Raw genomic sequence first — 13,240 nt, forward strand, 5'->3', positions numbered from 1 at the left:
TCTGTCGACTACCAATATATTATCTGATATGTCTTTACTATCCTTAGGGCTGGTTCACACAGACGGCAGGCGGCTAGGGCCGGCTGAAACAATGCGGTAAATCGGGATTGGAAAGTCAACGCTCCCATTCACGAATGGGAGCGAGCGTTTAGCCGTCGAGTCCCAAACGCTTGGTGGTAAATGCCACCAAGCGTCCGTGTGAACCAGCCCTAACCTTAACCCTCCTGTCTATATGAATTTTTCATTGCATATAGCAGGGCTGTGGAGTCAGTACAAAAATCACCTGACTCCGACTCCTTAGTTTATGAAATCACGGCTCCGACTCCAACTACGACTCCTGGTGCCCAAAATTGCCCCGACTCCACAGCCCTGGTATATAGGCAGATTCGAGGGGTAGGCTATTTCATCGGCACACACCGGTTTAAGCCTAATACACATTGGGGGATTTCTGTTGCCCAGCAGTGATCAGTGTAAGAACTTTTGAGCGACAGTATGTACTTGTCACCAGCTTCAAGGTATAGAGGGAGAACAAGCAGTGGGCAATGGAGTGGATTCCTGCAGACGGGGGAGTGGGGAGAACAAGCGATCGTTGCTTGTTTGGTGCCTGGGATTGCTACAGATCTGGCATGTACACATGCTAGATTGACTCACGATTCTCGAGAAGTTCTTTATCGTCTGTCATAGCCGAGTTCAAAATGTGCATAAAATGTATGCTCTAGTTTGTCACCTTGTGTTTATTGTACATTGCATATGGTGTGAACAAGGCCTTAAAGTGTACCTGAGATGGGGCCACAGCATAAAAACATACATACCTGGGGCTTCCTCCAGCCCCCTCTGGCCTGATCGCTCCCATGCTTCCTCTTCTGGCTCCCTGTTCGCCTTCAATTGGTTCCGTAAAATCCGCCTGTCCGGGTCAGTTCGGCCAGGCATGCTCCCCAGTCTCGCTCTTGTCGCTGTGAGCATTCTGCGCCTGTGCAGGCACTGAGCGTCCCCAGCCACGGGAGCACATGGCTTGCCGCACATGCGCAGTTGGCCCCGGAGCAGAGGACTTTCCAGGGTGAACGGGGAGCCAGAAGAGGACAGCGTGGGAGCGATCAGGCCGGAGGAGGCTGGAGGAAGCCCCAGGTGTGTATGTTTTTATGCTGTGGCCCTATCTCAGGTTCCCTTTAAAGGATACCCGAGGCAAATTCCACTAAACACATACACGCCTGCTCCCTCCGTTTGTACAAAGGCATTTGCCTTGGGCATCCTTTGAGCCTCGTATACACAATAGATGAAAATCTGCAGAGGCAGTCATTATTGTAATCTAGAGTACAGCACAGTGGCTGACTCCCTCACCCCTCCCACAACCTGATGTCACTGTTGCGCCATCCGCAATAGTTCTGGCCAGCATAATAGCTTAAAGCAGACCTGTGATGAGGAAGAGGATCAATTGTGGATACTAACCTCAGTGGTCGGAAGTCTTTGGCTGGTCCAGAGGCTTTTCAGATCCTCTTCTAGCCCATAGTTCCTCCACCAGACCATCTTCTTCCTGTGGTCGCGCTCCTGTCCAAGTATGAGCAAATCAGAACTGAGTATGCATGAGTAAGAACATACCCTATAGGACAGTGATGGCTAACCTTGGCACTCCAGTTGTCACAAAACTACAACTACAAATCCCTTCATGCCTCTGCCTCCCTGAGTTATGCTTAGAGCTGTCAGAGTATTGCAATGCCTCATGGGACTTGTAGTTCCACCACAGCTGGAGTGCCAAGGTTAGCCGTCACTGCTATAGGACAACGCATTCATGCACAGAGGGAAGATGAAGTCCACAAGCAGCTTTTTTTTTCTAGTTGTCCTGCACAGAATTTATTTGTGCATACTCGGATGAGCTGTGTTCTCCCCAGAAATTTTTTTCCAGCTGGGTGGCATGAAAAAGTAGCCGGTTGGGGTGAGATGATAGAATGCAGGGCCATGTCTTCTCTGCACAACTCGAGAAGGAGGTGAGCCGATGACAGCTGGGTGCTCCCCAAAACTAGCCGGGTGGAGCACCCAGCTAAAAGCCTGAGGAGAACACTAGAGCTTGTATGTGGTGGGAGCGGATCCACTTTAAACAGACATATTTAGCAATCTTTTGTTGAATATGTATAGAGGGACTCAGAGCTGGAACTGTGGTCTGCAGGATCAGGGACTTCTCTGGATTATAAATTTTGCTTCAGGTAAGCTTTAGACTATGCACACGCCTTAGTTACATGCCCTGAAATGATAGTTTGTGATTTTCATTTGAAAATCTAGTGTGCATGTATGTCACCTGTTTTCTATGGCCTCCTTTCCTGCGATCGGCCAAGCCCAGAAAATCCTGTCTACACAAGGAAAGCCTCTTAGTTGTCCTTCCACCTCCCCTCGCCATAGAACACAGCAGTCTGTGAGTAGCGTGTCTGGTAAACGATAGCTCCTAAACTGTTACTCTAAATATTGAGTGATCAGTTCAGGTGACATTTATCTAAGGTGTGTTTCTGGCTTTTATTATTATTTATTGGATGTATATAGCGCCAATATATTACTCTGCGCTGTACAATAAATAAGGTTACAAACAATAATAATAGGGGTGACAGACCACACAGTGCAGGTAATGAGCAATTAGATGCCCAATATCAGATCATGTGCTGTAGTAGTCCCGTTAATACAAATCCATGTTATTCTGTGTGAATATCAAGTATGATAAACTAAGGGGGAGGGCCCTGCCAAAGGTTTGCAATCTAAAGGGAGGGAGTGGTGACACAATAGTTTTACCAGATATCTCTCATCCCATACAGCTTTGTACACATGCTAGATGGTTCTTGGCCGAAGCAGCCATTCAGGGCCCCCTCTGCCAATAATTTAGTGTGTGCATGGTGAGAGATCTAACCATCTGGATTATCTTGTTTTAGCACAGGCCAGGGATATTGTTCTCCTTAAAGGACTTCTGAGGTGAACTTATGAATCTATTTTGTACTCATCTAGGTCTTCTTCCAGCCCCGAGCAGCAGTCTCAGTCCCTCGCCGCAGCTATGGTGGTCCTCTGTGTCCGCGCTGGCCGTCCGCAATGATTGTGACCCGCCGGCGGGATCGACTCTTCTGCGCCTGCCTGCCCACGTCATCTGACGCGTACTGCGTCTGCACAGTAGTGGTGCGTAGGCGCCAGATGACGTCACATGGACGCAGGTGCAGAAGAGCCGACCCCACTGGCAGGTCGCCATCATTGCGCACGGCTAGCGGGGACACTAGAGCTGCGGCAAGGGTCTGAGACTGCTGCTCGTGGCTGGAAGAAGCCCCAGGTGAGTACAAAACAGATTTGTAAGTTCACCTCGGAAGTCCTTTAAAGTGTACCTGAGACAACAAATATACGTACCTGGGGCTTCCTCGAGCCCTCTTCAGGCCGCTCCCTTACCACCGTCCTGGTCTGGGACTGAAAGCGGAGGATCGAGGTGGCCCGGGAGGACAGTGAGGGAGCCCACGGCCTGGATAGGGCTGGAGAAAGCCCCAGGTAGATATAAATTATCTTTCTCTCAGTCTTGGGTTTTCTATAACCCTCTCGCTCCATGTCGCTCAGTCGTGGGCTGTGCCGTCATCCCACTGCCCCCTCCATAGCAACAGTATGTGTCTGATGCATTTATTGCCTGATCCCTGTAAGCAACAGTCCTCGTATGTGTGTAATCGGCTTAAGTGTTGGACTCTTATTACTGACAATCAGCATCTGTACAGCTATCTCAACCTCCTGAACTAAACAAATTTGGAATGTTATCCTTTGTGCACAAGGTATGGCGTGGGAAAGCCAGAAGTTTTTCCCTAGAACAATCAAATAACTATCTTGAGGTTTAACTAATCATTAGTAGTTCACATGCTATCTTTTTTTGCGGTTATCCTTTATATTTTTGGGGGGAAGTTTAAAAGTTTGTGTCTCAAGGACTGCCTGAGTGGACCAAGTAAACTCAATGGCTTCTGTTTGAGTTTGAAGTCAACATAAGATAGTGAGAGAGCTGGACAAGTGCTATCAGTGCACCATAAGGTGGCCATACATCAGGCAACGTTGCCGCCGATCGACCATCTGATTTGATTATTATAATTTAATTGGATGAAAATCGGTGCCAAGAGTATGCCCGATCGATGGTGCGACCAAATTTGGGCTGAAATTGATTGCATGTATCGATCAGATATTCGGAAAGCTGTAGGGCCGACATGCTCAATCAGGTGCACAGCATTAACGGCATGTGATATCGGGACAAGCGATGGAACCCCCGGTACTGTCCCCCCCAGTGTAAAAGGTGCCCCGTGCGTGAATACTTTACCTGTCGGCGTGCGCCACTGGCTCCACATACACGTGCCCCATGTGGTTGCCGGCGGATACCTGGGTGCATGTGTGACGTCACCCACGTAACGCTGGCAACCATGTGGGGTATGTGTATGTGGACAGAGCACAAAGTCAGCAGTGGACACCGACAGGTTAAGTATTCACACACGGGGGGGGGGGGGGGGGGGAGATTGGGGGATTTTACAGTAGAGGAGAGAACAGCGGAAGCAGTGGACGCGGATTCACAAGGCTGATTCCCGAGAGATTTCATGCTGAAACGGGAATCAGCCTGCATAGTATGTGCTGGCAACAGATCTGGGTCCGATCAGATTCAGTTCAGACAGAGATCTGTCTCTTGGTACCCCTGAATTGGGGGAAAAATACTGAATGAAGCCCATGGTGGGCTAGATTACCTCCTCAAGCTTTCAATTATGATTAACCAATCACTGACCAATTTTACCACCTCCATGTAGTATGAGGGTCTTCATTCAGTGTTGAAAGTGTGTACCAGGATTTAGTCCCCAGATTGTCTCCATGACCCCTCCTATTCCCTGTGCTGGGTCCTCTTCTCATTACAGTCTCCCGGAAGTTCCTCTGAGCAGTGCAAAAGATTCTGAACCTCACATGCACAAATTTCAAACTGCACTTCGCAGTGAAAGAAAATGCTCATGGGTGAGTGCTCACTGTTACTGTGCTCACACTTGTGAAACTCACGCCTGTGCAGTTCTGAAACACCCAGTGCAGCTCCAGGGAACTTCTGGGAAAGTATTTGGAGGGATCCAATTGAAACCCCCAAATCACTTGAAAGGATCGTTCGGACATGCTGGAATTACTTGGTTGCAAGTGCTCGATCGGGAGCGTGGCAGTAACGATATGGCAATGTACTTGATGGCCCCCCTGGTCGGGCCCCGCCACAAGGCCACCAGGGACGGTGGAGGAGGCCAGGAATCCTGCCAGTGGACAGGTGAACCTTTATGGAGCACTGGACACCAGTGGGATAGTTTTATTATTATATTGGGGGTCCCTTGGGGTGTGAGGCAACAGCGCTAGACTGATTTTGGATATTGGTAATCTGCTGTGTGTGGACAGGCAATATATCCCTTTCTGATCAGAGAGAGAGAGCTGTCTCATGGTCATCGTCTGTGTATTGGCACGTTTAGTAAATTAGAGCCTATGTAAGCGGATCATTTCTTCATTTGAGACTTGCAGGATGTCATGGAAAAATAGGCAGTTGCTTTTACTGCATAACTAATGTGCTTTGAATTGCCTATTAAATACAGTACAAGAACAAGGTGTTCTGTGTTTGAAGTCACTGGCAAAGCAAGCAATGGAGCAATACATCAGGTGGTGAATTCAGTGCTGTGTAACAGCCCTGCTTTTCCTTTGAACTGTGCAGGAGCAGCATTTGAAGACATTTTTCTATAGGAACTGGCTGTTTACTATGGGATAATACCAATCCTTGATTATTTGATTATACATGATCCGTGTGTAAACTTGTTTGACTTCTCCAGGGTTGTTGTTCTTGCATTCAGTCAGCTCTCCTCCAATTTCACTGAAGGGCCTAAACACGAGCTCTACAGGCTTAGATGTAATTTACTGTACAAGAAAACCCAAAGAATATTACCGTAATACTGGAATGTGCTGCATTTAGTCTTCTCATCAAACAAGTTTGTGCAAAGTGTTTTCTTATAAAACAGAAGATTCTGTTAGCTGATCGAATCTGCCGGCTATCTGTGATGCAACGAGCTGAATTGATTGTAATATCGATCCATTTACAGCAAAAATCGATCAAAATTACGATTAGACCAGTCAAGACATTTTAGTCGATCAGACGCGGTGGGGGAGCGACTGCCCATATTGTTGCACTGTATCGATTAGTGCAATGCTACAGTTTGATAGATTTTCAATAGATTTTGTGGGGAAATATATTAAAAATGTGTGCCGTGTATGAAGGAATCTATTTGCCACATTGGACAGAAATCTATGCGTGTATAGCCACCTTTATGTTTGTATAGCAATGGGCAGTAGAAATCTAGCACTGGCAGATTAATCGATATTTGGTCAAATTTTTGCTGAAGTGTCAATATCAAGGGTTACAAGACGATAAATAATCAGTAGTAATTCCCATTTGAGATTCCATCCAGGAAATATATATTGTACTTCTCATGCATAGATTGTGCAATGTATGCCTAGCTTTGCCTATGCACTATTAGACATTTAATAGATTTTAATAGATTAGACATTAGATTCTATAAAAGCATAAAATCGAACGAAAATCTAATAAAAGTGAAGGCTCTGTACATCGATGTTTTATCGAATGAACAGGAAAGGGCATTCTTTAATTGAGCAGACGTGGATGAGGGCTAGTTCACACTGGGCGATTTTTCAGTATTTGGCTGATCACCGGTGATCAGCAAAATGCTGCTGCTAATGCAAGTCAATGGTAGTGTTCACACTGTAGCGATCACCAATGATTAGCAATTTGCTGATGGTGAATGCAGAATTTTTGGAGCGATTGCATTTCAGTGTTATAGAATCACAAAACGCGATCACTCCTAAATCGCTTTCCTGAACAGTGAAAAAACTGCTTTTGGCTGATTGCCGGCGATCAGCAAAACGCTACCAAAGTGACCAGTATGAACTAGCCCTAAGCACTGGTAGGAGTGGTACACAATCCAAGACTGCATTAGCTATGTGCTGTAATAGGCTGTATAAAAGTAGCGGATTACTGTTGGAACCTATTCTAATATTGTATCTTGTTAGGTAGTAATTGGGTAAACGATTGATCTACCTGGAGTAATAGCATTTGATCCCCTTAATGCATCATGCACACACTAGATAATGTAAAAACCAAGGTGGCCAATAACTGCCTCTGCCGAGAATCAGGGCATTCGTAGAAATTTTTGGGCACCTGGAGTCAGAGGTTTCATAAACTGAGGAGTTGGAATATTTTTGTACACACTCCATAGCCATGCAAGGACTGTGGAGTAGGAGTCAGAGCCAAAGCAATTTTGTGTACCTGGAGTCAAAGTTGGATTCGGTAGTTTCATAAACTGGGAAGTTGGAGTGGGATGATTTGTGTACCGACTCCACAGCCCTGGAATCTAGTGTATGTACAGCGGCCCCTAGTGCCGATCAGCATGGTGGATTTACTCAGCCGAGAGCTAGCTGAGACCATTGTTACCCCTCACTTACCCCTGATTTCTTCTAGGCAACATGCGTTGTATCTCTGTACAAGGCTTTGGATATGCAGAAGGCCTTATAGGCATTGACATTAATAGGTCAAGGTAATTCATTGCTAGATTCCTCACATCCCATAAAATTCTTAACTGATAAATGGTTTGGTCTTTGGGACTTTAGAGGGGATGTAAATCACAAATGCAGTAGTAGAATAATAGTCATATGTCATTCATTATTTTAAAAAATAGGATTTTTATTTCAAACATGTTTTAGAACTATGCAAACAATTAAAAATGGGGAAATACACACCATAATAAAAGTAATCAGTATAAGTACAATCTTATTATTACCGGTATTCCAAACCCACTTTGAGTGAGGTAATCTGTTTTCAGGTTGATTAGAGAAAAATATTCCAAACTCCATAAGATACCAACGAGACAGCATACATAATAAAAGTTGAAACACCACTTGATAGGTAGGTCGAACACCTGGCTCAATGAGGTTTGTGAGCTTCATTTACTTCCTCAGGAGGAGTATTTGACCCTAAATTGGGCATAATAAATGTATCCAAGTAGAGATCTGGGATACTCGATTGGTAAGATGAGCAACATGGCCAGTTTAATACGGGGAATCCTGCCTCGTCAGGGGGAAAGAGGAAGAAGAAAAGAGAATCCAGGGTAATTTCCTTGTTTTTGAGTTATGGGACATAAGTATTCAGAAGTACTGTGAATAATGTTCACAAATACATCCATAATATTAACATGCACAAGTTTTATCCAATTCCTTCCACGTTGCTTTCTTCCGTGTTGCTTTCCCCCGTAGAGTCCTGTCAGGTCGGCTGTACAAGGAGATTCCCTGTATCAAATTGGCCTAGATGCTAATCTTTTAAATTCTGTTATAGTATTCAAGTATCCCAGATCTATATTTGTATTAGGTATATCTATTATTACGCCCAATTTAGGGCTAAACGCTCTGCCTGAAGAAGTAAATGTAGCTCACGAAGCCAGGTGCTCATCCCTATTTATCAAGTGGTGTTTCAACTTTGTATTATGTATGCTGTCTCAGTGATATCAGTGGAGTGTGGAATATTTTTCTTTAATCACCTGAAAACAGGTAAAAAAAAAATCAGGTCAGTAAAATACCACATTTGGTATTTTAGATTTTTTTCCCCCCAAAGTCACAAAGATTTTCAGGCGCAGTAGAAGTTTGGTAATGTACCGAAAAATGTTGCTTCAATTCACCAAGCACTGTTCAGTATGTAGTGGAAAGTGGAGAAGTTTCTGCAGCAAGCTGTGTGGACTGCTCTGCATAAGCTGTTCCTGTGCAACTTATTACAGAGGAAAAGGCTTCCTGCATCATTTTAGATGTGCTTACATGCCACTGGAGGTCTCTCTTCTGTGTATCTCTATACAGATCTGCGCATCTAAAATGATGCAGAAAAGCCTCTTTGAATGTCTGCTTCTCCTGCTCTGCCACTCTGAAGTCCTGCCCACAAGTGCACCTGATCAAATCGGGTGAGAAGGAGGGGGATTCTCTTCCTATTGGCTTTCTGCTATATGTCAATGCTACTGCTTGCTATTTGCTAGTTTCTGACAGATCAGAAGGAGGAGGTAAAAACCAAACATCTCTCTTGGCTTTACCTTATGCTCCAATCTTGTGAATTGACATTTACTGACATGTGTTGAGGTATTTACTGCACAAGCCAACAGTTTACCTCACTCGTCAGAAATGTCAGCTTGCCATGTATTAACAGCCTTAGTGACGACATTTCTCAAAATGTTCCAGAAAAATCAGCTGTTTTCTGCATTAACGCATTCGGCAAAGCAGAAAATGGGAGCTTTTACTGAAATCTAATAAAATTCACTAAAGCGATTACCACCCTGAAAAGTAAAACCACTGACTAGTGAGGTAAATTAACGATTTGTGTGGTAAATACCTCTCACAGCACATGTCTAATGTCAATTCGCAAACATCAGAGCAGTCAGTAAAGCAAGTAAAATGTTCAGTATTTTTAAAGGGGCACTATGGCGTAAAATTTAAAAATGAAAAATATGTGCAAACATAGACAAATAAGAAGTATGTTTTTTCCAGAGTAAAATGAGTCATACATTACTTTTCTCCTATGTTGCTGTCACCAAAGCTACATACACACATACGACAACGATCGTTTGTTGTCAACGACGAACGAACTTTTAATTGATGAAAGAACGACCTAAGTAAAGTTAGTTTTAAAAGGTGTGTAACGATCACATCGTTATAAAAAATGTTACATCACGTAAAAGTAACTACTGCGCCTGCGCATAAAAATGAAAAGTTCCATGGAGAAATAGTGAAATGCGCATGTCAAGCCTAGTACGAACGATCGTTTCCAATGATGTACTACTTTTGCAGACGATCGTCGTTGGAAAAAATCCGCCAAGCTAGATCATTCGTTTTGAACGATCTAGCTCGTCCGTCGTTAGACTACATGGTCGTTGGCTGCTATTTTTCAAACGATCGTCGTTTGAAAGGATCGGGGAACGATTGTTTCAAACGACTATAGTCGCATGTGTGTACGCACCTTTACAGTAGGTAGTAGAAATCTGACAGAAGCGACAAGTTTTGGACTAGTCCATCTCTCCATAGGGGATTCTCAGCAAGGCTTTTATTCTTTATAAAGCTATTCCCTAGTCAAAATCCAAGATGAGATTGGCACCACTCCAAAAAGTTGTAATAAAGCACTTTCATTGCATCAAAGTGGTGGCATAGACAATGACAGACGCTGTTTCGGGCATTGCCCTTTCTCAAATTGTTATAGCCTTGGCTATTACAATTTGAGAAAGGGCAATGCCCAAAACAGCGTCTGTCATTGTGTATGCCACCACTTTAATGCAATAAAAGAGCTTTAATACTACTTTTTGGAGTGGTGCCGATCTCATCTTGGATTTTGACTGCTGGGAGTCTCTATGGGCATTGAGATGAAGATTGTGGCACACTAATCTTTACACTTTGTGGTGCTCCTCCTGAATCCCTTTTGCTGCCCTAAAGATATTCCCTAAAAAAAAAAAAAAAAAAAAGATTTAAACAATGATGCTGGCCAGCTTCCCTGCTCGCTACACAGTTTTTTAGGCAGTTGAACAGAGCAACTGCCATTCAGTAAGTGTTTTTGAAAATAAATAAATCCCTGAGAATCCCCCATGAAGAGATGGACTAGTCCAAAATCTGTCCCTTTTGTCAGATTTCTACTACCTACTGTAAGGGACAGCAACATAGGAGAAAAGTCATGTATGGCTCGGTTTACTCTGGAAAAAATGCACTTCTTTTTTGTATGTTTGCATATATTTTAAATTTTACAATTTTTCACCATAGTGGACTTGCAGTTAATGAACAATTACCATGCGATAACACTGATGGACAAGGCAGCCAGTCAGCAAACAGCAAGAGCCTCCTGGTCCCTGCGATTCACCAATTTGATCCAATGCCCTGGCTGGCGGGACATCACAAACATACCTCCACATAGGTATGCGGAAAAGTTAAATTTTTATTTTTCACTTCCGGTTCCCTTATGCTAAGTACACACCATTCTATTTCCTATCAGATTGAACCAATATTTTCCGACATGTCCAATCTGCTCCCGATCGATTTAGTGGTCTAAAAATATCCCTTTGATCGAGAGCAGATCAGACATGTCAGATAATAATTGGTGTGGGCAGCACGGTGGCGTAGTGGTTAGCTCTCTCGCCTGGCAGCGCTGGGTCCCTGGTTCGAATCCCAGCCAGGGCACTATATGCAAAGAGTTTGTATGTTCTCTCCGTGTCTGCGTGGGTTTCCTCCGGGAACTCCGGTTTCCTCCCACATTCCAAAAACATACAGATAAGTTAATTGACTCCCCCTAAAAATTGGCCCTAGACTACAGTACTTACACTACATAATATAGACATGTGGCAATGGTAGGGATTAGATTGTGAGCTCCTTTGAGGGACAGTTAGTGACAAGACAATATATATATATATATACACTGTACAGCGCTGCGTAATATGTTGGCGCTATATAAATACTAAATAATAATAATAATGGTGTGTACCTAGCAATTTTCTGATCGGAACGCAATCGATTTTGGGAAGTTCGATCGGCAGCAAAATCGATCGGGAGCAATTTAGACGCCTACCCATGATGCAATTTATCAGATCAACAGACGATCTGATGGAAAATTGTACCGTGTGTAGGCTTTAAACTGGAGTCCAATTTAGCTGCTTTTCCCTTTGTAGAGGAAACTTACGGTACTCTGCCTAAAAGTAGAAACGCTTACGCTGATTCATTGGCGTTTTTGGAAACTAGTGACTATAGATAACTGGGGTTGCGTATACAATTTAGTCCTTTGTTCAATAGCATTATCATTGTTTGAAGCGTTTGTGAATCATGGATCTCGCATTGGTGATCGTGTTTCCCCCGGAGTTGTGGAGGAGTCGCACTCAGTTCCGTAGCAGATGAATCAGATGTGCATGTGTGGAAAGTGGGAGTCTTGTAGCTCTTATCAGTGGCATACATTCTTCTCTCGCAGGGCCCTTCTGTGTCTTCTTACCTCACACCCCTCCTCTCTAGCTCTCCTCTGGCTTCATAGCTGGCTGCGTGCGTACGTGAGCGGCAGCTTCCTGCTAGTAGCGTCCTGGTATCGAGGCCCCGCCCACATTCCTTGACGTCAGCGGTGGCTTTATACTAGGCCCGCTCCGGTTATCAGTGCTGTGCCGGTGACCGGGGCATGAGGCTGCGCGCGGAGTCAGGTATGGCGAGGTCACCTTACTGCTGCAAATAGACTGCCGTGTGCAGCATAGTCATAGAGAGAGAGAGAGAGAGCGAGAGCTCCCTATGACCGCAATCTGTGTTGGAGAACTGGGTGTGTGTGTGTGTGTGTGTGTGTGTGTGTGTGTGTGTGTGTGTGTGTGTGTGTGTGTGTGTGTGTGTGTGTGTGTGTGTGTGTGTGTGTGTGTGTGTGTGTGTGTGTGTGTGTGTGTGTGTGTGTGTGTGTGTGTGTGTGTGTGTGTGTGTGTGTGTGTGTGTGTGTGTGTGTGTGTGTGTGTGTGTGTGCGCGCGCGCGCGCGGTGCTGGCCGAGTGGCCGTCTGTGTTGTGCACCGTTATTATTATTTCAGATTGAATAATAATCAGAACATTTAGGTCATCGTTACGTTTGTCCATAGAGAGGTCCCTTTGCAATAAATACATAATATATCTATCTCCCTGGTGATTTGTCTGCTAGTTCCACAATGTACTTGACATTAAGCAGTGTAAAATTCACAGCATGATGCCTACAGCAGCGCCTATTCCCAGTTTCATTGTTTTCCTTTCCATCTTGTCATTTCTTTTGATGGTGACTTGAACCTGTGTTTGTCACCGCTAGATTGGACACGGTTGTGCCTAAGCAATTATAGGGACTGCGTACCAAAACTTAATTATTAATCCTTTTATCCCCCTATACATTCCTAGTAGTTTGGATCACCCTAAGCTGCTTGGTTACTCTGTTGTACTCGTCCAAGCCCTATTTCATACAGCTTTATCAATCCCTGCCATGTACTGATGAGGACGGTTCCTTTTATCCCTCCATACATTCCTAGTAGTTTGGATCGCCCTTTTCCACTTGCAATCGCTAGCGTTCACGCTGAACGCTAGCGATTGCTGAATCGCAATTACCGGCGATTCCCCGACGTTCGCCGCCGCGATTTTGCTATGCTATGCACTGCATAGCAAAATCGCGGCAAAAAATCGCGGCAATTATCG

General features: G+C 44.6%; 1 protein-coding gene across 2 annotated transcripts in view; it reads left to right on the top strand.

Annotated features, from left to right (window-relative positions):
• Positions 1–13,240, top strand: part of LOC137536537 (nuclear receptor coactivator 4-like) — a 36,567-nt gene that overhangs the window by 269 nt on the left and 23,058 nt on the right. Inside the window, exon 1 of one of the 2 annotated variants that reach the window (XM_068258756.1) lies at positions 12,161–12,248. The exons of the other annotated variant lie outside the window; for it this stretch is intronic. Within the exon in view, the coding sequence (XP_068114857.1) occupies positions 12,227–12,248 (22 nt within the window). The 5' untranslated portion in view covers positions 12,161–12,226. Of the gene's footprint in view, positions 1–12,160; positions 12,249–13,240 lie in introns of those variants that run through there. 2 annotated transcript variants of the gene reach the window in all.

This window comes from Hyperolius riggenbachi, chromosome 10 (assembly GCF_040937935.1).
Source record: "Hyperolius riggenbachi isolate aHypRig1 chromosome 10, aHypRig1.pri, whole genome shotgun sequence".
Lineage (NCBI taxonomy): Eukaryota > Metazoa > Chordata > Amphibia > Anura > Hyperoliidae > Hyperolius > Hyperolius riggenbachi.